At 45.9% G+C, this 27,164-nt stretch overlaps 1 protein-coding gene across 8 annotated transcripts in view; it reads left to right on the top strand.

The window, feature by feature from the left end:
- CELF4 (CUGBP Elav-like family member 4) overlaps positions 1 to 27,164 on the top strand; it is a 1,309,605-nt gene that overhangs the window by 1,021,697 nt on the left and 260,744 nt on the right. For all 8 annotated transcript variants that reach the window (XM_085628957.1, XM_085629010.1, XM_085628985.1 and 5 more), the window contains exon 5: positions 2,718 to 2,797. In XM_085628957.1, the coding sequence (XP_085485083.1) occupies positions 2,718 to 2,797 (80 nt within the window). The remainder of the gene's footprint in view (positions 1 to 2,717; positions 2,798 to 27,164) is intronic.

The following is a 27,164-nucleotide window of genomic DNA, read 5'->3' as shown; positions in this document are numbered from 1 at the left end:
ACGAGGCAAATATTTGCTCCCCAAGAGATAGGCCTGCTTTCACCTGTGATCTGCTGTTTATTTGGCCTGCATTCCCTGTTTGCTTGAAGAGCTGCAGGCAGCACACTCCAGGCAGGCTGGGCATTCTTGCCATAGTGTCTGTGCCTCTTTCTTGCCCTCATTTACACCTGGTGGTTACATTAGTTATTTAAGAAGGTTCCGCAGTGGTAGGCAAGGTGGTAGCAATATAAAAAGATGCATTTATATAAAACCTATGATCACTGGGGCAGTTGTGACTATTTAGAGGAGGAAGCTGGTAATGGAAATGTTGGGGCTTCCTGGAGATCCCATTGGTTTGCCTGGTTTCCACCTCGGACTAGAATGTTCTTGCAGCTCTCTGCGCGCTCATAGCCTGATTCACATAAAGAGGTGGCGTTTACATCCAGTGGTCCCAACTGAGATTATCAGCTTTTACCCAGAGTTATTGGCCACCTAGAAGTATGAAGTGCGATACCTTTGTGTTCCCGTCTGCGCAGGCAGTGCATAATGAGCTACTGTCGGCCTATCAGAGTCCAGCTCCATGGATAACTTCGATGGACCGCGAGCGCGACACTGTGGGAGAACTGGAGCTGGTAACCTGGTGGTTCCCTGGATTAGGGGCCACAATACATGTTAAACCAGGGAGATCTGGGTAATGTAGGGTGGGGAGGCACCAGCACACAGCTGCAGAGTTTGGCCCCTACAGAGCAGAGTTGGGGCATCCTCATTAAGTCAGACATGGATGGAGTGGGGAAATTCTTTTGTAAATGGTTACCAGTGCAGCTAGAACTGAATGTACAACTTTTAGATTTCCACCCAAGCACAGCAGCTGCACCACCCCTTAACCAAGTGAAAAGAAGAGAAAGCAATCAAAATACATGTCTTGCGGAAGGGACTCTGTCAAAGAAGTAAACGCAAAAGAGGGGGGTTTCTTGTGAGATAGGAGATGGCGCCAATGAAGTGTGCATAAAGTCTGCTAAATGCAAGTGAAGCGGTGCAGACAGGTGAGGGGGAACACCCTAAGCCCTCCAAGATAGAACACAGGGTCAAAACATGATTTCATTTGTATGATACATGTACCTATTGATCTTGTGAAGAATTTGGACAAACATCTTATTGAGCATTGTAATAGTTGCATGTGCATAGGCTTGACTCTGTCAAAGAAGTAAACGCAAAAGAGGGGGGTTTCTTGTGAGATAGGAGATGGCGCCAATGAAGTGTGCGTAAAGTCTGCTAAATGCAAGTGAAGCGGTGCAGACAGGTGAGGGGGAACACCCTAAGCCCTCCAAGATAGAACACAGGGTCAAAACATGATTTCATTTGTATGATACATGTACCTATTGATCTTGTGAAGAATTTGGACAAACGTCTTATTGAGCATTGTAATAGTAGCGTGTGCATAGGCTTTCCCAAAAAGGTGAGTACGTATGGATGAAATTATGCATATCTGTATGTATGTGGTATTTGTGTTGCACAAACATAGCCCAAAAGGCAGCAGAGAGCTGTACAGGGCAGTCATTTTGACTTCGATCAACCCCTGTATGCACGAGAGATGCTTTGCACTGTGAGAATGTCAGGTGTGACTGTCTGTATGAGTAAATACACAAATAATTCTGTAAATAATAGCTACTATTTTATTTAATTCCTTTATAGCGCTACTCATTCCAATGTAGGGTAACAAAGTGCTTTAGATCACAAACACATATTATACATAAACATTAGAGCATACCAGTGTTTAAATCAATGAGCAGGAAATGTTACTTAAGACAATGAGGGTTACAGGGTGTAGAAGTCCCATTTCCACTCTGCCAGGTATAAGCACATAGTCTGTCGAAACACTAAGATCAGAATTTAAAACATATATCAGTGGTTGGGTTGTCTTCAGTAATTAGACGTTATTACTAGCCAAAGGAACCCTTTGGAGCAACCTTAGAATAACAGAGCCCACGCCTTGCAGTTTGCACACGGCTCCTTGATGTCAGTTCATAGCTCACTGTGCTATATTAGAGGACTGCACCTTAAGAATTGCAAGTAACAAAGGAATCTTTGTGTCAAAAACAGAAACCCACTTACCCATCTACTTAAAATACAAAACTGGGATCTGCATATACTAGATGTGTTTTGCAGCAGGCACATCAACACCCTACGCTACCTTATGAGTCATCCTACCGGTATTATTCTCCTCTGAAAATTGCCAGGCACTCAAATATCTCTGCAGCAGGTGCCTTAACCCAATAAGATTATTTTAAAATGCTGCTTTTTCTGGCCAATTGGGTAGGCTAGAAAAGGTTGGCTATCACATTTGTCCTTGTTGCCAATTTCTTTGCACCAGAGGTTTTAAAAATATATGTATAAGTTGATTGCCAACTTTACTTTCACAACTTCGCCCCTCTTGACTCCACCCCTTTCTGCTGCCACACCTTTACCCAAATTTCAGGGCTCCCAAAGTCATTTTTTTCCCATTTCCAGCACTGCCATAAATACATCATTAAGGTACATAAATATCTAGCTTTTATAAAAACAATGAGTTGTGCCTTTAAGTATTCTTGGTTCTTTCTCACTAGCCCAAGATCACACAGTTTGTTCATTCGGAAAAGCTGAGGTTTTTTAATTTCAAAGCCAGCACCGAACCACCAGACACAGAACGTCCCCATAGTGCTGAAACGTTGTTAAATTGTCTTTTTTGTTCTCTTTTGCAGGTTGCGCCTTTGTGAAATATTCCTCGCACGCAGAAGCCCAGGCAGCCATCAACGCGTTGCACGGGAGCCAGACAATGCCGGTGAGTTCTGAGCAAACTTTCTAGAAGGAATTTTTCGTTCATTGATCAGCAAATGAATTGTTTGTTTCTTAGCTTAAAAATAAGATGGAAGTAAAAACTTCGAGGTGGGTCTCGAGATCTGCGGCAGTGTGGCATGCTGGAAAGAACGAGTCTTGATTGGCTTGCGCCAGGGGGCACGCTCCCAGTGGTGTCCGCGAGCCTTCGGGCCGTCAAAGCAACCATACCAACGGCCCTATCATAAGAACTTTCTGATATGATCTCTTTCATTAAAAAAAACCTCAACTGTCGCAGGTGAATGGAAACGGTCTTAAGCTTTCTTTTAAAGTGAAGTGCAAATGCGTGAAAGTGCGGCATTATGCCAGAGTGAATAAAGTGCTATATTTGGATCTTTTTTTGTGGAATCTAGTACAGTACTGGAAACAAGGGGGTTAACTTTTGTTTGGCTGACTGGTCCCCAAAGGTCTTGGGCAAAAGAGACCCCTACACCAACCCGGTGGCAGGCCACCTGCCACACAGGGAATTCTAGGGCAGCAGATTTAATAAACCATTTGGCTTCTGGGAACCCCTAATGAATGACTACTGGACAGAGGCGCAACTAGAGCCAAATTTCGGGGGTGCTAAGAAAAAATTTCGGGGGGGGCTGAAACTTTAAGCAATAGGCAGAGTGGAGCTGCAGGGGCTCTTTGAAGGGTTGAAACAACAGCGAGGCCTCATTAACATGCAAATGGTCTTTTAAAGACCTGTGAAGTGCTCGGGTGCGGCTGTGTGTGTGCCCGGAAGCTGTCTCAGCCCGGGCTGCCACACACGACGGGGGGCTGAAGCCCTGTGAGTCCAATGGGTTTTGCGTGCCTTCTACTGGACACCGTGGACCCCTATCAAGGCAATTTCTACCATTGGAACGTCAAAACAATGCACAAAACTACAGAAACAAGTATACATTAACCCCTTCAGTGCCCCGCCCTTTCCCCCTCCTGTGCCGGGCATTGTATTAGCTGGCGGGGTCCATGACAAGATAGTCTCGTCATGGGCACAGCGCAACCGCGCTCCATGATGAGACTATTTCGTCATGGGCATAGAAGAGGTTAAATTAATGCATACATTATGAAATATTTTGTTTCATTTACAGACAAAAGATATATAAAACTACAAATTCGAATGGGAAGGTTGAAGTGTTTCAAAATGTTGATTTGTTTCCAAAGAAAAAAAAATGATATACAGACCTTCCAGCGTACAAAACTATTTCACATTGAGAGTAGGGGGCGTGGCCTAGGAGGGGGCACAGCCTTGTGCCAAGAGCTACCTAAGAGGAACTCTGACCCCTAACATTTCCCCCAAAAATATAAATGTCCTGGGGTGTTTTCACACCCCTTATTGGACATCGGCAGCCCAAAGTTTCCAAAACAGAGCTGGACAACCACTCTGTCTAGGGGTTTTCAGTTCGTGTTTCCTGCCACCGTGTGATATCGGCTCTTCACCTGATAACCGTGTGAAGCAGGCGCGCAACACCCATTGGACTCACAGGGCTTCAGCCCCCCCCCCCCGTCGTGTGTGGCAGCCCGGGATGAGACAGCTTCCCGGTGCACACACAGCCGCTCCCGAGCACTTCACAGGTCTTTAAAAGACCATTTGCATGTTAATGAGGCCTCGCTGGTGTTTCACCCCTTCTAAGAACCCCTGCAGCTCCACTCTTCCTACGGCTTAAAAGATTCAGCCCCCCCCCCCGAAATTTTTTCTTAGCCCCTCCCCCCCGAAATTTGGCTCTAGTTGCGCCTCTGGTGTGAAGGGAGCGGATATTGTGTGACACACATGTGGCACCGTGTAAGTTGCTATGTCTGGATATGATAGGCTCCAGCACATTACTTTGTCTTTTTTTCTCCTAATGTATGCTACGTGGCAGTGTTTATTAGTTCTTTAATTGAGACCTCCAATTGGCCATACTACTGTTCATTGTACTCGGGCCCATGAATCCAGCTAAGTTAACCAACTTAATTTTTGGCTCCTAATTTCAAATTCCTTCACATATACAGAAGGTTTTACAATTTTCGATTTTGCACATATTTTTTTTATGTATACTTTATTAACCTGTTAATATTGTTTAATTTTTTAAACAGTCGCAGACCCCCTGAGTAGGTGTTGCAAACACCCAGAGGTCCATTGGACCCTACGTTAAGAATCACTTTTCTGCGCAATATTGGCGGTGGGAATTGGAGAGCCAAAGGGCCGCAATGTCATGGTGGGCCGCGCGGCAATGTAATTGTCTTTTTCAGAAACACTCAAAATGGGTTTTTGTTTCTGCAAAGCAAAAAGAAATCTTGCCGCAGTGCAGGGAGCTTTCTTACACTGATATTTGTACATTTTTCATGTTCCTGACTGCCATGGTTTAAATTTGCAGGTGAACATGAAACATACTACCGAAGGCCCCGCACAAATTAAGCAGGCCTTCTGGTAAAATTCTGTAACTAATGCTGGGACTGTGCAACTTCCACAGCTTCCCAGGTGTACTCAGAGAATTCCTGTGAATTCCCCAAAAAGTCAGAAATGTACGTCGATGAGAGTAAATATTCTATTTTCCTCAACCATGTGTTTAATGTAGCAGTTTAAGCTCTTGTTCTTAATTTTATCTCCTTTTTTTAAAAATATTGGTCCAAACCAAGTTTTCAAGTTCTAACTCTGGCTCTAGAATGCATATCATTTTGGTCAATTATAGAGATGCTCCTTTCATTCGACACAAAATCTGTTGTTATCACTAGAGAACACCCAAGTGATTTCTCAGATTACTCTTAATGGACTCGATTCTTAAAAACTTGAGAAAAAGTCAGAAAGTTACACCTCCTGCCTGAAGTTGGAATTAATATTCAATTTCTTGGGAATTCTCTGCTCCATTAAAGGCAGCAGATTTGCATTTTGGACTCCAGACAAGCCAAAACAATAAATAAGGCTTGCCGCAGTCCAAAATAGTTGTAAAATGGCTGCTTTATATGTACAATACATGGAGGAGATTAAGACTTAAGGGCCTTATTTAGAATTCGGCGGATATGATACTCCGTCACAAAAAAGGCAGATGTCCCATCCATCCTACACGTACTTTGATTGACACTTGAACTATAGTGGATGGAATATCCATCCCCTTTTGATGGTGTATCCCATCTACCAAATTCTAAATAAGGCCCTAGATGTGGGACAACAGAGCATATTTTTCAGATGTAAAATGGTCCTGCATGCACGCCAATGGAGGTGAGCGATGCACCCAATCAGGCAAAAGAAAGAAAAACTCCTCTGGGCAGCTGTCTGAAGGTTCTTGATCAGAAGGTTGAATCAAGTCTCCCTAGAATATGTCTGCTATATAATATTTTTTCCAAAAGTAGTGCAAGAGCTCTTACACATCAAACCTAGCAAGTGAAACACGGCTAACTGTTGTGAAACTCGCATTTGATTCTGCACGTGTACCCAACATCCCTTGCGTGTCCCAGCCTCAGATAAGTCACATCTTTGGTAGTCAATTTTATGGGAAGCCGATGAGATGTTGGTTCGGTACCATTGCAAAAGTGTACGCGGAACTTGACTCAGTATGGGCGAGTCAGATCCATTTCTCTTGTCAATAAACCATGTGAATAGTCTGGTGTGGACAATTCAAGTGCTTGTCCAACTTTCAGGTCTTCTAGGTGGTATCAAATGTAGTGATTGGGGCACCAAGAGTATAGCACCTCAAGCCATAAGCTGGGTTCTGGGGTTCAAGTTGGAAATTTGTAGTCGTTAAGGTGAGTTAACCCTGATTGAAAGTTCTAAATACACGATTCTACCCCTTATCAGCCCTCTACAGGGTGTGGCCAAGCTCTACTGCATCAGCCCGGCTTGAAGAAAAGTTTATGTTGTTGCTGGTCTTCAGGTGAATTTCGATAAACAGTTGCGGGAGTGTCCTCAGATCACCCAGGTTCCTACCAAACACAAGCTGAGGTAGATAGCTGCTCAAAGTCGGTGTAGCAGAAAAGCAGGAGTAGGATCTATGAAGCATAATGGAGGAAATAAGGGAGACAAATACCCATGCAGAGAAAAGTCTGCGTCAGGCTATACAGGTTGTTAAAGGCCCTCTCCCTCATTATAGTCCCTTTCCTGCGGCTCGGGCCTATAACTCAGGTTCTGGGCCTCTACCAACCGGTATAGCCCTCAGCAGCAGACCATAAGGCTATAGTAAGCTCCATCTCACACGTAGATATCCACAAATCCTGAATCTGAGTTTACAGCGACATCTTTAATGCATCTAAGTGGAAGGTATGTGCACAAAATCTCTCAATATTTTCATAATTCTCCTACCTAATTTGCATATCAGTATTCATGAGAAGCATTTATTGAGTTTCGAATCTTCTACTAAAAAGCATGCCGTGGAAGGTCCCTCCAGGATGCCTATCCTAGGAGAAGCGTTAACGCAGGCAGGCAGGTTCTTTATTTCTCACCAGCCTTACGCGATTAATTATTTTAGGATAAACCTAGCTTCCAATTAGAGAGATATCCCAAAGAAGTGCCTTCAGCTAATCTTGGAGCTATCCTGTCTAAGTTAGGGCTTATTCCACAGCATCCGCAGTGACGCATGAGCAGCCGCAATATGGCGGGGTCTTTTCTGAGCATCTTATTCATTGGTCGGTTCGACAGGTGCATTAGAAGGCAGTGGTGAGATTTACTTTTCAGTTTTGCAGATTAACACGCGGAAATTAAATGTTTTTTTCTTCCTTGAGGCTGTTCTAACCCAGTGTTTTTCAACCACTGTTCCGCGGCACACTAGTGAGCCGCGAGATGTTGCCTGGTGTGCCGTGGGAAAAATTGAAACATTCGAAAGATTTTTTAAAAAAATGTCAAATTTTCGCCCACTAGACCGGGCGGCGGGCGCCGGACTGTGTCCTGGGTATGGGGGGGGGTTTTGATTGGCGCTCCTCACCCTCCACTTTTCTGATGTCCGGGCTGTGATTGGTCCAGACTCCAGCCTGGACCTATCACAGAGCAGTAGGACATCATCTTCCGACTTCCTTCCCGCCCGAGCGCAGTGTGCGCAGCAGCGGAGAGAAGAAGACGTCGCGACTCGAGTCACCAGGAGGACCGGAGCAGGAGGAGACGGACGGAGACCAGGACTCGGCGGGAGTCGGCACTGCAGAGAGACCGCATCGGGATCCAGACCAGGCCGCAGGTGCAGCATGAGGTGAGGAGGTCATCTGGAACCAGTCGGTCACGGTCGGGTCTTGGAAGAGAGACGAGTGAGTCCAGCCCTGTGCAGCAGCAGCCCGGTAAGTGCAGTCTCACTCATTTGCACCCTCATTGTATTTGGGTTTCCTGCCTTTATCGCACATCTTTCACCCTGACTCAGTCCTCGGATAGGAGTCTTACTCTTTGGTGGGAGTCCCATACCTTGGTGCAGAGCCTCATTTATTTGGTACATGGTTGGACCCATGCAAAGGTTTCCATTGCACACGCTTCTTGGAGAGCAGTTGTGGTGTGGCCATGCTCATGGGTCCATTAACGTTAGTTTATTTATGTTATTTGAAAGGTTTTTTATAGAGCTGGCTAGACCCGTGGGCATCAGAGCGCTTTACAGGAGCAGACACAGAACAAGAGATAACACATTTGCTCTGGGCAAAGCACAGACAGTCAATAACACAATTGAATTAGAAATAAAAAGGGCCATTGGAAAGAAAATGTACATGAGAGGAGGGAATAAGGGTAGGACAAGAACCGTCAATTAAAAACACAACAGTTGGATTGTAAATAAAGAGGGACGGGGAAGAGCAATTTCCATGAGAGGAGGGAATAAGGTAAAGCAATTCTACAAATGTAATACAATTTTTTATTTTTTTTTAAACACCCAGGTTGCGCACAACCAGTTCAGTAATGTGGGGGGGCCCAAAAAAAAATCTTGTGCAGAGTAACGTGAAATGCAACGCTTAGGAATATAAGAGGAGGGGTGCAATGTTAGGGAGTAGAAGAGAGAAACGTAGGAGAAGAGATCGAAGAAAGATGAGGGGGAAATGGAAAGAGGACATGGGGAGAGGGTAGAAAGGGGGGCAGGTCGCAGGTAAGAGGGTGGATGTGTAATGTGGGGAGAGGAGAGAGCTAGGGGGGACACAAAGGATCATCAGTAAAGGGGAAGAAGAGAGTAGATTCAGAGGAGGTAATTATGGACCAAAGTATTTGTTGAGAAGGTGAGATTTAAGGTCTTTTTTTAAAGCTGAAGTATGAGGGGTTCAGCGCATGCTCTTAGAGTGAGTTCCAGATGTGCTTCTGTGATGTGGTCCATGGTTTTCACTCCTGTGGAATAGATTTATGGTGTGATCATAAGCTTGCATGTATCAAGGAAAGCTATTGCGCACCTAGTGGGTAGAGAGCAGTTTTGAGTGATGCAGCCATAATAAAGTAATTATAAAATACTTTCTTTGTGTTTATTTGATTCCTATTCAAGAGAATTACTTTATATATAGTCAATATAGGCACAGAGTTACATTTTTTAACATTTTCTAATGGTGGTGTGCCTCGTGATTTTTTTCATGAAACAAGTGTGCCTTTGCCCAAAAAAGGTTGGAAAACACTGTTCTAACCACATATGTTCCTCTTTTGCAAGATCCCTGTCAAGGAGCCTAGGAGCCAGGGAAACAGATTGTTGATTGGTTATGCTAAAATGTTTCAGTGCTGCAAAATAATAATGCAGGTGTCTTTGTTTACGGTGTGGCTGAAACTAATGCAATAAAATAGAAATTAAAATGATTTGAAGAACCTACATTAAGTAGCTGACGAATCCAAGTAGATACCTTGAAATTACCAGCTCATGGTGCATATAGTCTAAAGAAAAGAGCTAAGAAGAACTGTGTATTGAAATCTTCAGAATTCAAGGAAATGGTAAGACACCAGCAACTGGTGACACATAAAGAGTTTTTTTGGGAGTTTTATATAGCGCAAACTTGCTCCGAAGGTATAGGAGCACTTTACATGAGAACCAGTTACCTTACACAAGAACACATTCTTTTTTTTGGTAGAGGTGGGGAGATTAAGTGATTTGCCCGGAATCAGAGAATGTCGAGCTGAGGCTTGAACCCGGTTCCCTAGCTCCAAAGTCGGCAGCTCTGGCCATTACACCACATCCTCTCAAGCGTGAACTGAAAATATGTGCAAACCACGAATCCAATTCACAAAGTCACTTATTGGAACATTCAATAGTAGTCCTACAGTACTATAAATGTACTACTGCCGTAAACACTCTTAAATGCCTTTGTGAATTGGTACAAAACCTTTAAATTGGGACTATTCAGGGAACATTCATACATAATTAGTACAAATATAATGGACTGTGTCCTCTGCAATTTTACTAACATGGAGTTGGCCATTTTGGGACCAGCACACAGAGATACATGCTCCTGCAGAGCTGCTTCACATCCTCATGAGTGCCCTTGTGAATTGCCACCCATACGTATAAAAATTAAAATCGAAAGAAATCACTTGAAATGTTTATTTTTTAATGTAAGGACAATTTCTAAAACGTTAGCAAGCTGCTAGCTGGCCATGTTGCATCCATGGAAGGAAAAGAGATACTTAGATTAACAATGAAAGATCACCTCGGGTTCTTGACGGAGAGGCGGATACTCACTGGTGGGGGTCTGCAGGTTCAGCACTGCATGTTTGAGTACCCAGACTTAAAGAGAAAATCGAATGCATTGGGCAGCGTTTCAACATCAGGAAGACACCCCCAACATATAAAATGGTGGATGGTTTTTCATACAATGATGTGTTGAAGGTTGATGGATTATTATGGTGGCCTGAGTTCTTCGCTGAATGGGTGGTGGTTTGGTTGGGCCAACAACGGTGGACTTGGACATTCCAACGCATGGAGCTCTGTCAGTCAGTCAGTCAAAACAATGTTTATTTAGACCTTGGTCTCTAAACAATTCTACAAACAATGATAAATTGAAACAATTAGAGCTCTGTTGCATGGTTGTTCTCCCTCTATACCTGCTGAATGGGAACCTTCCTGTTAAATCTTTTGGTATAGCTTGATCTCAGGGTTCTGGCTGGAATATCTGAAGGGGCCTGTGTCTGTAAATGCCCTGGTTCCCGCTTCCTTTTAGCTTTGGAACGATTTGGTTTTCAGAAGGCCGGTGTAGATGATACAGCAACACCCCAAAGAAGGCCAGTGCTCTGGTCAGTTCCTCACAGTGGAAAGACTGTAGGTAGGGAACATCCTTTCTGCAAATGTTTAATATGGAGCTTGTTCCTGTGACCACTTCATTCATTTGAGGTGGGAATGTTACTGTGGGGCAGACAGAAAGCCCAGATTTTTGACTGAGTCCACTCGGTTAATGGGAGCCACCAGGGAGCGGGGGCATGGGGCAGGCAGGGCACTGGCTTCAGACAGCATCGCTCCAGTTTTGTACCACACCTGGAAGAGCAGACATCCTCTCATCCAAAAGTGCACACTGTCCAGGCCTTCTGAGATGTTGCCGCAGCTCCTCTTTTGATTTCCAGCCACGTGGACTGTGTGTTTTCAATTTATATCTGCAAATAGGGATTGTGTGATCCAGTCCGCTGGGCTGGTGGCCACGTATAACAGGAGAAGACCAGGGGGCGATAGTGAGCGCCTCTGTGCAGGGCTGGACTGGGAACCCAAAGCAGCCCTGCCAATTTTGCCGGACAAGCCCAACCCCCTCAGGTGGGGGTGGGAGAGGCAAGTGTGAAGCATTACTGCTTTTGTTACTTGGTGCTGAAATTGCAGCACTGGCCCCCCAGTAACAAAACCGGCCCCCGCCAGTGCAAAATCAGCCCCCACTCTTCCAGCCTTCCAGGGAAACACCCATTGCCCACTACGGCCAGCCCGGCCCTGCCTCTGTGGCTCACCACAGTTAGCCTTGGGTTTCTGTAGTTGTAACAAACCTACATACTTATTGCTGCCTCAACGCACAGGAAGTAGGAATTAATGCAGTAGTTGCAACATTAGCTGTAGGCGCCGATAAACAATATTCAAAGGTAAACAAATGAACATATACCAAGAGTACGTGTGCAAAAAATGTAAATGGCAATGCCTTGAAGTTTACTCCTATAGATCAGAGGTTATATATCCAATGTCAATAGATCCCACACCTACATCCCACACCTACATGCTAATAGTATTAAGTACGACCTAAAGTGAACCCACTGCTAGTCTTTCAGACAGTGGCACTTTGAATTTCTATGTTCCAAGAGTGATAGTATCAGGGAGGCAGGGAAATGGAGTATAAATAAGTGAAAGATTCACATAAAATGGCTGAAGCAATTACAAGAGAGTACCGAACATGTAGGGTGACCAGAATTTTAAAGCCAAAAACCGGGACATTTCACAAAAATAGATGAAGGACTGCAATTTTACTTCAACCCAGTGCACAGAATGACAGCCCTCATCTGCACAGAATTACAGAAAAGGCAGTACGAACTTAAATAAAATGCAATTTTTGAAGCCAGAAGCATGCTTGTTAATTAAATTGCTTTCTTATAACAGCTGCTAACTATCCCTGATTTGCGAAACATAAACAGATACCTCCCACCATCTTCAGTCGACCCTCTCTAAAAACCAGTACATTAGCTAAATTGCTCAAAATCTGCCAGGCCAGCTGTTGAAAAACCGGGACTGCCCCGGCAAATCCGGGTCACTTTACAAACATGCCACTATCACCGCAAGTAGCACGCCATTTCATATCAGGTGCAGGGAGTCCAACAAGAAGAGCAGCCATTACACCTCCTTCCTAAATGAGAAAATCACAAAAGATTTAACCAATCAGACTCAGAACTCTTTTTCACGCTTAGACAGTTAGATTGCCTTCTTTTGCACATAGGCGTCAGCTGATCGTAGAGCTAATTTGAGGCTGCTTGGTCACTGTCAGTGGTACAGTATTCCCTAAACTTTGTTCCCCCATCCCTTGTTGCTGCCATGTGGTGTATTTCCTTCATGCAGGCTCAATGATACAATGTGTACACTGTAATGCAATACGGATGTAACTCATGGGGAAAGTATACCTCGCACATGATGTCGATAGTGTGAAGCTCTGAAGAAGTCCTCAGTGAACGAAACGTGTTGGCTATGGCTACAAGTGAAATTATGTCTGAATAACAAATTCTCCAGTACAAGATTATGTGTTTACATTTACATTTGGACCATTGTGACATCATTAGAGACATTATTTGATTTTTTTAGACATGATATACTCCTCGCCGAGTACCCTGGGCATTATTGTTATTATATGATGTCTTGTTAGGTCCATAACTTTTGATATAGTGAAACAGAGTGTTGATTCATATTGTTTAATAAGAGGATATATACGTGATGCAGAAGCCCCATCCAGCTCTCCTTCGCACACTGCGTCATTCTCTGGAACTGGGGTCAATCCAGATTTGAGAGCTCCGCACACCTAGGGGCAAGAAAGCGAAAGGAAGAAGTTTGCCAGGTGATAAACGGAATGAGGGTGCACGCTGGCTTTCATGTCTTACTTTGCCGGGTTTACCATCAATTCTTCTGAGGTGGACATAGTGGTGCAGTCTGTAGAGTGGTAGGCAGAGGAAGAGAAAAGTGTCAGAAGGCTAACAGTCGTGAAAGGCAAGAGATAGGTATAAACAGGAGGAAAAAAACTTACCCTAAGAGTAAATCAAATAAATTCTTATTTTTGTTGTTTTTCTCGCGGAGTGAAATTGGCGCTAAAAATGCTAAAATCTTCTCCACGAGAATGTAAGAAAACGTGAGGGTTTAGTCCCCGAAGGTAGGCAAATACCAGTGTTCTGGCTGCCCACGCCTCTGTTGACAACACATCATGGCTATATGAATAAGTCGAGGGATTCTGACTGGCTGTCAGCAGACCATCACAATGTGTCTAACACAGGGTCTGATTTTGATTGGTTGAAAGAGTGGCCGCCCTTTCAACCAGGAAGATTAGGGTCATATGTTAGGAACAGTACGACTGGCATTCTGCTGCCAATCAAACAGCCCGTATGAGCCCTGCTCGTGAGCTGTGCACAAACATTTAGTTTCAAAGCCGTCCCCAGACTGCTGACAAATTACCACCTGCTTTTTAGCCCCCCTGTAGCAGGTAAGGGGGGATGCCACAGATTACAGAAAACAATCCATCTAAGCCCAGTGGTAGGCAATGGTGACGTCATGCCCCTCGCCGTAAGGGTCATTCCTCCCTTGAGTGTAAGCGGATTCTCGACGGCATCCACAATGCTGCCGAATAAACCTGCTCAAGGTGGGGTCAGGGGGTTAGAAAAGACCTAGAAAATAGGCGCTATTATGGACAGACCAGAATGTAAACTTAGTACCCTGAAGCCAGGTTTTCTTCCTCCCTCTCAGCAGCTGCCAATCCATTTACTAATTAATAAAAAAAGGTTATGTTTATTGGTTATAATCTTTGCTTTATCACCCCAGGTCTTGAGAAGCGTGTTACCTGTAGTTTTAATGCACACTTGGATGCCAATCATTATAATAACCACTGGCATGCAAAGTTTTGAAAGTTAATGAAAATATGTTTCTATCCTCCACCCCCCTTGCGCAACTAAAAACAATGATAACACATTCTTGTTACATAGCTCCTCATACCGCGCTTTAGTAATGCTCTAATTAGGAGGTGCTACAATGACCTCATTAAATAATACTCCATTTACCTACCTCAGGAGGTTGGTGGTCAGAGTCGGCCTTGCTGGGGTTTGAACTTGTCGCCACAAGATCACTGCACACTTGAACGGCGAGCGTTCAACTCACTGAGGTATCCTGGGTGCTTACTATAAATAATAAGTATATAGAATTTCACACATGGCGTGCTCTGCCTAATTCCTATTCATAGTACAGAACCCTTTATCACATTCAGTGTTCAATAACAGAACACTGACATTCGCAAGACACTTCTTGGGGCATTGTTGAATGTCTTCTAACAGTCTTGAGAAGTCAGGTAGGCTCTATTGTTCTGTTCATGGCCAGTAGAAGGAAAAGCAAGATGAACTGTAATCACCATGAGAGGGCGCTATCTTGCATCTACAAGCAACACAGGGTACCTTCCTGTTCCTATGTGTGGTACTCAGTGGGGCAAAATGCCCTTTCACCAAATGTGGCAAAATCCTTGTGTGTTTCAGGTCAATATGGTTTACATCATATTAGAACATTGGAATGTTGGGGGCTCCATTGAAAACAATGGAGTGCCCCGGGCTTATAATAGCTGGTATAAGCCCGGAGCTCCAACATTCCAATGATTGTCTTTGTTCACAGCTGTGGCTGTGAACAAAGGCTTTGGGGAGCCTGAGGGGATTTCAATCCCCTTGCGCTCCCTAATGCCTTTGTTTAATTTGTTAGAACATTCTGCCCTCTAGTGGCAGAATGTTCTAATAGCCTTATAGCCCTTCGTAGCTGGGCTATACCGGCTATTAAAGTCCCGCTCCCTCGTTAAAGGCCCTCGCCTTCGGCGCGGGCCTTTAACGCTGGAGCGGGCCTTGAATAGCCGGTATAGCACACTACTGTGGGCTATAAGGCTATAGTAACCAACAGCTTCTTTAAAGGGATAGAGTGCAACAGTCCTGATTGGTCTGACCAGGAGACCAATAACTGTCAGCAAAAAGAGCATGCTTCTTCCTGGCAGGGTTTTCAAAACCCTCTCTTCTCCTCATCGCACCAGTGCCTCATTCGGGAAACAGCGTTTACAACGCTGTTTCCACAATGCATGGCCTTACAACACTGTCGTTACTACGACCGCGTTCTTATCACACGTGCCATTACATTGTTAGTCGTAACAACGACTTGCTGGAGGGGGCATGCAACACCAGGCTATGTGATGGATTTTAAATCCAACACCATCCCTTGGGCTGCACAAATTGGAGTAGGAATAGTAATAATGCTATTGCTATTTGCTGCGCTCCTCTACAGCAAGTCGTTGTTACGACTTGCGATGTAATGGCACACGTGGTAACGAGTGCGTTGTAAAGCCATGGGTGAAGAATGGATGCGTAGAAACATCATACATTTGCTTAATTCCCGCCCAGAAGTCAACATGCATGTGCACATACTCCTTCAGGAACAAGGTCAGTAGGCTCCAGCCCAAATGAAGCATTCTCCAATCGATCAGTGAATGTAGTACCTCTGCTTCATCTACCTTCCCCTCCACTGAGCCACCCATCATCATTCCTGTCCAATCGCGCGTTGCCACGTTCTCGTGGCAGGCTCAGCTTCCATCTCAACGGTCAGGATTAATGCTTCGCTGGAACTTCCTGTTCATACGGCATATGTTCCCTTACAGTTTCCTCAACCAACTTCCTTTTCATCAAATCCTTTTTTCGCAGTCCTACACAGTGTTAGACTCAGGCTTTGATGCCGTGCAGGACAGTGTTCTTGAGGGATTATGTCCTATTCCATCACAAGACGTGGCAGCTTCTGCGGTCCCACCATTAGAACCACCAAAGGCGGCTGCACATCAGGAATATGAGCCTGATGTTCCACAAATACCCTTCTTACATTCCATAAATTTATATTCAAAGAAATTGTAATAGCTTACCGGTGAATGCTACAGCTGACCCCAGCCGGGTCCGGTGGCTTAGTGGACTAATATGGCCACTGTAAGGGCCTTCGTTCGACTGCATGGTCACAGGTTCAAATCCAGGTGGGTCCACTCAGCCTTTCATCCTTCTGAGGTCAATAAAATGAGTACCATTGAGTTGGGTAACCCTAAACATCTGTTATTCAGCGCCAAGATGCCCTTCTGGGTAAAAGTGCACTTTTATACATGTGTGATGAGTCACGAGTTTCTAACTTAACACATAGTTGGGCATACTATTGACATAAATTCAGAAATGCACTGTAAAAATGTTGGTTGCACTTTTAATAAATCCCTTCCCCTGTCAGCTACAAAACTATACATTAAAAATAGGGATTCCACCTTTTCAAGCCTTTGATTTTTCCCTAATGACTCGCATATAATGCTTCAAACATTGGCTGTGAAGGTCTGTTCCTTTTGATCATAACTATTGTCTAATCCCTGTGTCTGTATCTTGCTCCAAGTGGTGCCTCTTGCATTAGCTGGACTGTGCTGAGCCCTCGCTAAGACTGTGAGAATCTAAGAAGGCCTAGAATTCAATGTACTAGCCAAAAGCGCACAATGACTGCGTATGAAAACAGAGACTGAAGAAACACAAACTGCAAAAATTTAGTTTCAAAAACACCAACTATCAGCATTTCCACCATACTTAAATATCACTCTACCTACAGCAATTTCAACAGACACCCAAATCCTATACAATGTACTTGCCCTGAAAAAAGCTGGGACTGAAGTTAAAATCACAAAATAACCCAGATTAACGAAATTGTGACGATTTTTCCTCTTGAACGTCACCAATATTGCAAAGATTTAAAATGAAACAAGTAAGGATAGGGGATTCCCTTTGAAAGTGTATTGGAGGGGCAAAACTCTGCAGAAAATACTTTCAGGTAGGGAATTGTCCCACACAAACGTTTTTGCAGGAAAATCATACTTGCAAAAGTATTTTTTTTTCAGAAACCTTCTCGCACAAGCAAAACTTGTGTACTAGACAAAGTTCGTAAAGTCACCCAAGAGCAAACATTGCCAACATGACAAAAGTTCTAGGGCAGTAACTCAATCTTTGCCCAAACTTATGGGAAACACAAGAATCAAGCCAATTTTATATTAATTTCAAAAGTTGCTGCCTTGTGTAACACATATCTGCGAAGCCACTCCCTTTAACATCAGTCGCCTAAAGGCACATGTCACCTTAATGTCTCATGCACAGTCCAGGGGTCAGTCCAGTGTCATTAGGAGTCCTTCCAAAAATGTTTTCCATGAGAACAATCAGGGTCGCGGATATGTGCAATGCACATTTCAATTAACACTCATGTGTAGGTTCTTCGACCAATGGACAGTCTGGTGGTGTAGGGTCAGGGGACGACTCGTGCACCCGCAAATCTACATTTTTCCTGGATTTTTCAATGGGCTCTAGAATAGTTTTGGCAACTGCAAATAAAGAGACTAAGGGGCTTCCGTAGAGTTAGGTGGGTGGGTGACATCCGCTAAAACGCAGCAGATATCCGTCCGCCATTTGTGAGGGCAATGTTGTTGACGGTACTCTACGGCGGTTGTGACACCCACCACATTTTGGCGGATGTCCCACGTTGCCAAAATTTGCATTCGTATCTTAGTGTTGCTTTCATTTTGTTACTCAGCCGCCCTGTTCCTGTACTATCCAGGAGGTATGAATCGTGCATGTGCTCAAAGAGGTACCCCATGCAGGTATACTGCCTGGTTCATGAGCGGTGCAGCGGAACCAAGGCCCAGTGGGGCACAAAAGCCAAGTCTTTGTACACTTTCATGGTAAGACACTACTTTTAGGTGGTACTCTTGGCCCGGGAGTCTATGTGTTACCAGGGTGGAGTCTTTGGGGTCCAGCAATACTCTTTCGTCAATGGAAGTTGAAACGTAGAGAAGTTGTTGTGACATCCTTAGAAGAATGCTGATGTGCATCGAAGTTCTTCTAGGCCATGCCAGCCACAGAAAGGATGGCATTTCCAAATTCAATTTTCTTGTCAGAGAGATGTGTTCTCCTGAGCGTGTGACTAATCTTGAACCCGGAAGATCTGGGTTGGTTTCCTGGATTTTGCATCTGGGCAAAAAATATAATTGATTGGTGACAAATTACTATATCTACTTTTGCCTCCAACTGTAAACATATGCAGCGTCTCAATTACTGTCTGCCTGTCACATCCTGTTTGCCGAGGTCCGGTCTCAGACGGATCTCACACACCATAGCGGTCTATTAACTGCAAACCACGTCAGAGATATTTCCCCTGCAATTAGAATATTTTGTGTAAAAACATCTTGAAACAAATTGACATATACAATTGGTGTACGATTGAGCGACTTTTTTCTTTTTAAAGTATTATCTGTGTTGAAATGAAGTATTCAGTCGTTTTCTCATTGGTCACAGAAATATTTTAGAATGTGAACATTGAAAATAGGAGGTTTGTGGCCACAAGGTAACATTTTACAGAGAAAGGATTGACAAAGACGCTCTGTTCTTCTCACGGATCCTGGAGTCTCCAGCTGCTCCCCAGCTCCTGGCAGCGGCACCCCCTTCCAGTGCTGGACCTGCCGGCGCGCGCACCCGCTGCAGACGTATGCGGGACCCGTGGCCGCAGCGCCGCGGAATACTAATGCAGCGCGCGGCGCTGGCAGGGGCATGCTTTGATGGCTACAGGTGCCTCCTGGACATTTCCGCATGGAACGCGCTGACAGACTGTCACCCACTCCAAGCTCTTAGACGCTGCTTTGCATATGGCGCCACCGGGCAAGCGCATGTCTCTGTGAAATTATGTACAAAAGGGGGAAAATTCCACTTGGACGACATCTCACTTTTTAACTATCCATACTGCAGGAGAGATATGTATTTTCCATTTTTGCGAAATAAAAGACATGTACAGTTCCCCCATCACAATTCTCTTTATAGACCACTTCCTAAATCGCTGATTCTTCAGCCCACTTGCAGTGCACTGTATTTACTACTGTAGGATTGTATCATCCACAGATGCTTGGTGAAACTTTTTACCAAATGTTCATAATTTGTTTTTAAAATAGTAATAATAAACTTAGGATGTTTTAAAATAAAGCTCCCAAAAGACACAGCCGGGTCATAGATTATTTACTGCAGGGTATTAATCTGTGAACCAAAGTGGATTAATTCATGTTTTCTAAATTTAGGGGCAGATTTACCATTGAGTTGCGTCGCCCTTGCACTGCGCAATGGGCGCAGGGGCAACGCACATACTAAGTCAGGTTCAGCAAGCTACGCAAAGCCACGTTGCATGGCCCTGAGTGGCTTGGTAAATGTAGAATAACTGGATGCAGCACAAATCGCTGCGTTGCGTTACTCTGCACCAGAGAGGCATCCCTCCCTGGTGTTCCCACGCATCCACCCCTTGACTCTAATGCAGTCCCAGATTTACCATTACTAGTAGACCTGGGAATGCGTCCAAATGCTACGCCTCCCCAGGTGAGGCGTAACAAGGAGAGATATCTTTATGTCTCCTCGTTTTTTCCTCTTTCTGTGTGTGCTGCGATCCTGTCTGCAGTGCAGGCACCCTTACACCATGGCACAAGGGGGCCTGCATTGGCACTAGGCAGCACATCGTGCTCCAGTACACAGAAATGACAGGAATGCACGTATCATGTTAAATACTGCGCAGTCCAGCCCTTTCACACAGCATAGCAAGGTGGCTTGCTGCGCTGCATGAAACAATGATAAACCTGCCCCTCAATGTCAACCCATGGCAAAGCCCCAACGCCTGAAGAATTCATCAAATTCACTGGAAATATCCTCATAGCGGACTCACCAGCAGGCTGTGTACTTCAACGAGTTAACCAGGTAACAATCGTAGTGTGATCCACGTGAAGACCCGCTCAGGTCACCGTGAGACCCTTGTCAGTTCATGTAGACCACTTCAGATCACTGTATGAACCTTGTCAGTTCATGGATGTAGCGTCCTTCCCGCCCGGGTACTCGGCAATGACTACACCACACATGGAGCTTAGTATAACAAATCTTTATCCTTCTGCATGTAATCACGAACTCTATGTTCTAAACCTGCATTCACTCCGCTCTGCTCTAATGCTTATGTCACAGTTCTATGGAGTCCATTAGAAGCCACAAGGGTTCCGTCATTACAAACTCACACAACACTGCATCTCCCACTCTGTTAAATAAAAAAGTTTAATTTTTTAAACAAATATAAACACCATCATGGCTCTTCAATGAGCCTTCATGGCACTTTGATCACACGTCCTGACCGTGTCCTCGGAAACTAAGGGACAGGTAGTAGAAGTGCCCATGACCGGCATTGGGGATGTAGAAACTGCAACAGTCACGGGGTCTTGACGTGTCCTTTCAGACTCAGGGGCAGATTTATGTTTCCTGGCGCATCCCTGCAAATCAGCAGGGATGCGCCAGGAAAGATGTGTCACGCAAGTTTACCCTTGCGCCACCACAGATGCGCCGCATTTACAATGCAGCGCATCGTGGCGCAAGGATAAACAGATGCGTGACGCATCTGATGGCGTAAGGGCGGCGCATTGCTGGAGTCGTGTCGCAAGCACGACGCAACTCCAGCAATGTTTAGGGGCTGCCCATACCTTACATGCTGCATTATGCCTTACGCCTTCTTCAAGCAGGCGCAAGGTTTTGACGCAGCAGCGTTGGAAAAGTGACTGAGTGAAATCTTGTAGATTTCACTGCGTCACTTTTCCGAGGCTTTTTCCGCTGGAACGGCCACCCTGCATACATTAAACCTGAGGCAGGTTTAATGTGGCGCAGGGCTTTACACCGTGACGCATCTCCATAGATGCGTCACAATGTAAATAGGGCGCAACGTGGCGCAGGGTTTACGCCGCTGCTGCGTCACAAAAGTGACGCAACGGCGGCGTAAAAGTGGCGCAAGTCTAACATAAATCTGCCCCTCAGTCTTTACATTGACATCAGTGCCTGACAAGTGATGAGCCACATGTCGGAAATGCACAAAATCACATGTAATGGACTTCCCAGGACGTTTGGCAGTCACCATGTGTCATTTGCTGGTCACAACATGAAATTGTTCAGCATCAAAAGGAGCATCAGATTTTTGTTTTCTATGCTGACGAACAAGTTCTCAATCTCCTCTAGTGAACGTACTGTCTTTCAGATGTTGACGCTTGTTGGCATAGGCCTTAATTTCCCTCTTACGGTCCAACTCTTTCATGCGGGTCTCTTCCGCAGTGTTTGATCTTCTGTTGATCCATTGAGGTAACTTGGTCGTCAAGGCTCTCCGGAACATCAAGGTTGCAGGGCTTTCACCTGTGGTTGAGTGGGCAGTCGAACGGTAAGCTCGAAGAGTCAAATTTAAGACAGTTTTAAGGTTGAGCTTTTCTGGTATAACACGCTGAACAGGTTTCTTACGAGTACTCATGAAACGTTCGGCAAGGTCATTATTATTTCGTGATGAGCATTCATGCTGTAGTTCACAGACCTCAGTCCCATATCAGCAGCTATGCTGAAGCTGAGTAAAGAGGCGCCTGATGCTGTATTTTGAAGTAGATGAATAGGTGCTAGTACTTTTGTTTTCTTTTGTTTCATCACTGCTACAAATGAACCTTGACTTTTTAGCGGCATCGATGCAGACCACGTATACAGGTTAGATTTTGATGATGTAAGTTGGGGCAATGGAGACAGTTTATAATATTTCTCCTCAGGAATAATATTTATTGATACACCAATGTTTGAATGACTTTGGTACTTTGTCCTCTCAACTTTTCTTGGACCCGTGATCTTCCTTACAGTCGGTCAGTCCAACATGTGCTTGTTTTTCTGTGGTAAACATCAACATGACACAACCATCTTCTTCACTTTCACTTGACTTTGATACTGAAGAGGTATTTGACGGAGATTTAGATGTCGATCTACTTCATTTGGTGTCAATTTGACTCAGCTGATGTGGTCGCGTGGCCTTTTGGGCATGCTTTGAAGGTCACTTTGGAATGTTCCGGCAGCCATGTTGTCTTCAAGCAATGACACATACTTTTTTCTTCACCATGCAAACCATTACAAAATGGTTCTCCTTTCCACATCCTTTGCAGATTTGCCCAATGGTGGGACATTTACCTTTGTGTGGAAATGAAAATCCACACATGGAACACCACTTCTTTTTCTGTGGAGAAATCACGCTGTGTCCTTCTGCCTTGGGCTTTGGCTTACTTTTCACATTCATGACTGACTCACTCTGGGCACCTCGGGCGCCTCCATGTTAGCAGCTTGTCAATCAGCATGCTCTTCAGCTCTGGCCGCCACGAGATCTTGCTCCAGACTAAGAGTTTCTCTCAGCATTCATCGTCTGAACAAGTCTGTCAAGCATCTGTCAATCACTATGAGACATATAGCTTCCGCATCATTAAATTCATTGAACAAACAGTGTTTGGAGAGCGTATGTAGAGAGACGAATCCCGTCTCTCTACTAATTCACTGATGGTCTTAACAGCTTTCTATCATTCTTGACAGAAGATGTACCTTTTGTATTCTACATTTGGCATTGGATTCAACTTGTGATTCAAGGCTGCTTTGATTTGACTGTATGTAATTTCATCAGTTCTCGGCATTTTCATTATGACTTCTTTTACACCTTCACCAGCATGATTCTTAAGGTACGTGATAGTCCTATTGTTATCTGCTTCTTCTATCGCATCAATGAAATCATCAAATAACTTTATCCAGTAAGTCCATCTGTCGTCACTATTCAGCTTTTTGGTGGTATGCTTGGTGTGCTTAATTTTAACCTTTTAACTTTTTTAACTGTTACTCGCGCATTTTTGCACTTCTTGCATCTTTGCACACCAGTCCTAAAACTGCCAGTTTTTATCCATTGGGTCACTAACATTCAACTTAGACCCCGGTAATTTACCCGCAGCCGTCCCCGTCCCGAACAGGCGTTTCTCCTGTGGATCGGGCTCTTCTGGGTCGCGGCGGCCATTTTTTGGGTGGGAAGTCGGGTGGGCGGTCTAGTTGTGCTGAAGACTATTTCTATGGCACTGGAGCGGTAGCGCAGCGGACGCGCGCAGCGGGCGCGCCGTTGGCGCGCCGAAGGCGCGCCTAAGGCAAGCCCGTCTGCGCCCGTCCGCGCTCGGCCCGTGCTCAGTGCCAGTCACGCTGCTCGACCTCCCTCCCAACTGTCTAGGCCCTGGACCCGTGACCAGTTGCTCACCTTGTCACAGCCTCAATGTGTCGCACCTATGTGTTTTGCTCCAGACACCATACCGTTTGTAGGCAGAGGACATGTCAGGTTTCATTGTGGGTCCTGCAATTTTAAGTTTAATAGATGTGTCAGGAAGGAGGCTAGGTCCCGCGAAAAAGATATGGAACAGCCTCGTGTTGACTCTCCACACAATCCGATTGACGGTCAGCAGATTAGGGCCAGTTTGATTAATTGCAGATCCCTCCCGAAACACGCTGCAGACATCCAGTTATTACTGGAGAATCATGATTGGGACTTATTGTTCTTGACAGAAACGTGGCTGAGAGAGTGCTCCAACCCTGATATCTGCTTAGCGGTCCCTATGGGCTATAGGTTGATCAATGTGAACAGGGCGGACAATAGGTTAGGAGGAGGGCTTGCTATAATTCTAAGGGAAAACTGGGATATGAATCATATGAAAATTGAAGGCCTGGGACCTATCGAAGCCATGGCCTTTCATATTAAATTCTCCAACAAATCCTCGATGGCGGGACTACTGGTTTACAGACCCCCTAATACATTGGCCACCTATTGGCCAGTGCTATTTGACTGCATCGCCAACTTGTCCATACGCTATTCTAACTTCACCGTTCTTGGTGATTTTAATGTCCATATGGACAATGTAAGCTGCCCTCTAGCTAACCAATTAGAAAATGTAACGCCCTGAACGTCTCAGGATCGTTTAACAGACACGATAATGAGAACGCAACCACTTGTGAAGGTTTAGTTATTTTAATGAAGGCAAAAATAATACAAGGAATAAACAAAGGTTATAGTCACTGGAATCCTCCAGGCTAAGTACGTTACCAGCCCACAGCACGGATGGTCCTAACCGTCCTCTGCATATACGCCGATCCCGGCGTATGCCAACAGAGGGCAGAAATGAAATGGCCGACAAAACCAATCGGTAGGCTGTGAGGGGGCACGAAGAGTGTTGGGGAGAATCGAGGAGTCAGGGAAACACCCAGCCGGGGTCTCTACCTGAAGGGAGCAGCCGCTCAACCTCTTCCTCAGACTGCACCGGGACGCGGAGTCACCTCCTGGTGATGCGTCACCGATACCCCAATCACAAGCAAAGAAGACTGAACCGAGAGCAGCCGCTCGATCGATCCTGTGGACTTCCGAGTCTGTAACGCGGCAAACACCTCCTGGTGTGCGTTACAGCTGGCAGTCCCTGTATCTCTGGTCGGGCTGGGAGTTACGACTCCAACCAGCAAAAGCGCCACTGCGCTTTGACTCAGCCGAGTCAAAAAGCGAAGCTCAATGGTTATCCGGTAGAGCTTCCGGGTCCTTCACAGGTGACGATGGGGCAAGACACGGCCCAGGGAGTAACGACTCGACCTACCTCCGTTCTTGCCTTACTGGAGCACCACTCCGGAACACTGCTCTTCACTAAGCAGGTACGTCGGTGTAAACACAATATCCGACAGCGTTGTACCTCCCGGTTCCTCCCTTTATAGGGCGTGTTTTCCTTGAGTTATGTAACAGCTCTCCTGTTTACATAAGGGCGTGTTTTCCTTGAGTTATGTAACAGCTCTCCTGTTTACATAAGGGCGTGTTTTCCTTGAGTTATGTAACAGCTCTCCTGTTTACATAACCTCTCAACCGCTAAGCATCCTGGGAGATGTAGTCCGTTTTCGCTGGTTACCGTTTTCCTCCCGTCGCATGACAGGAATTCTTGACAGTACATCCTCCCTCTCAGCGGCTCCCCACGGGTCCAGCGCTGGCAGGAAAACGCCGATGGAACAAGGAGACCAAGCGCGGAGCATGAACCCCTTCAGCCGGTTCCCATGACTGCTCCTCCGGGCCATAGCCTTTCCACGCAACCAGGTACCACAGCTTCCCCCTGCGCCATTTGGACGCCCGTATGCCCGACACTTCATACTCCACCTCCGACTCCACGCATACCGGCCTAGGTGTCCCAGACGGCTTGGAGGGTGCTGGTTTGAGCAATGATACATGAAAGACAGGGTGTATCCGCAATGACTGGGGCAAGCACACCTTCACGTTCACGGGACCCATACACTTGGTAATTCGATAGGGGCCCATGTACTTGGGATGGAACACACTGTTCTTTCGAAACCTCATGTTTCTTGTGGATATCCAGACGTAGTCTCCAGTGCGGTACAGTGGCCCGGGCCTTCTCTTCCTGTCTGCCGCAGCCTTGTATCTTCTCTTGGCCTCTATTAGGACAGCCCTTGAGCGCATCAACGTGTCTTTTATGTGTGCCACCCTGTCCGCTGTGGCGGGAATCCTGTCCTCTCTGAACGGATGTAGAAATGGCAAGAACCTGGGATGTTGGCCATAGTTGCTATAGAACGGAGATGACTGTGTGGAGCTGTGAGTGGCGTTGTTATAGGCTATCTCTGCAACCCATAGCAAGTCGACCCATTCTTCCCTGCCCTGGTCCACAAAACATCGCAGATACTGTTTGAGCGTTTGGTTCAGGCGCTCGGTTTGGCCGTCCGTTTGAGGGTGGTAGCTGGTGGACAGGGCGGTCTTAACATGCAGCGCAGTGCACCAAGTCTTCCAGAATTGCGCAGTAAACTGCGACCCCCGGTCCGACACGATCACCCCAGGTAATCCATGCAGTCGTACCACATTCTTTAGGAGTAGTGACGCCAATTCCCCGGCCGTAGGGACTCTCTTGCAGGGGATGAAGTGCCCCATTTTCGTCAAGTAATCCACCACCACCAGTATTGCCGTCATCCCCTGGTCTACCGGTAGGCCCACCACGAAGTCCAGTGATATGCTATCCCATGGTCTATCCGGGGTCGGAAGTGGATGTAAGAGCCCTTGGGTTCGGCCATGGTCGGCCTTCATGGTAGCACACGTAGGACACTCCTGTCCCCACCTCCTGACATCCACTCTCATGGTTGGCCACCAGAAATGCCGTCCCATGCTAGCCACCGTTTTTTCAAAGCCCAAATGACCTGCGCATGGAGAGTCATGGCACCAGATGAATGCTTGTTTCCTTAGCCTAGGCGTGGGTATCAATAGGCACCTGCCCTTCAGGGGTATCCCGTCCTTCAGCTGCCATTCTCTGTGACTGAGGAGCCACCTCCGCCATGCGAATGACCTGATCCCTCTCTTTATTCCCCTCAGGAAAGTATCCGGTTGGATAACCCCCAATACCATCCTCGGGGAAATTATGGAATGCTCGGTCGCAGGCAATGGTTCCTTAACTGCAGATTGACGGGACAGGGCGTCCGCCTTCCGGTTTTCCGTCCCCGGCCGATATGTGATGCGGAAGTTGAACCCCGCAAAGAAGATCATCCACCGCAGCTGTCTGGGAGAAAGGTGTCTTGTGGCCGTCATGAACTGTAGGTTCCGATGGTCCGTGTACACCGATACCACATGTCTTGCCCCCATCAACCAATGCCTCCATTCGGTGAAGGCGTCCTTGATTGCGAGAAGCTCCTTCTCCGCAATATGGTAGTTGCGTTCGGCGTCGTTGAGTTTGCGGGACATGTACGCAACGGGATGAAGCACCCCTGTGTTGTGGTTGCGTTGGGACAAGATAGCCCCCAGCGCCACATCCGATGCGTCCGCTTCCACCACGTAGGGGAGATCCGGATC

This window comes from Triturus cristatus, chromosome 2_1 (assembly GCF_964204655.1).
Source record: "Triturus cristatus chromosome 2_1, aTriCri1.1, whole genome shotgun sequence".
Taxonomy (NCBI): Eukaryota; Metazoa; Chordata; class Amphibia; order Caudata; family Salamandridae; genus Triturus; species Triturus cristatus.
This window is presented reverse-complemented; position numbering and strand designations above follow the sequence as displayed.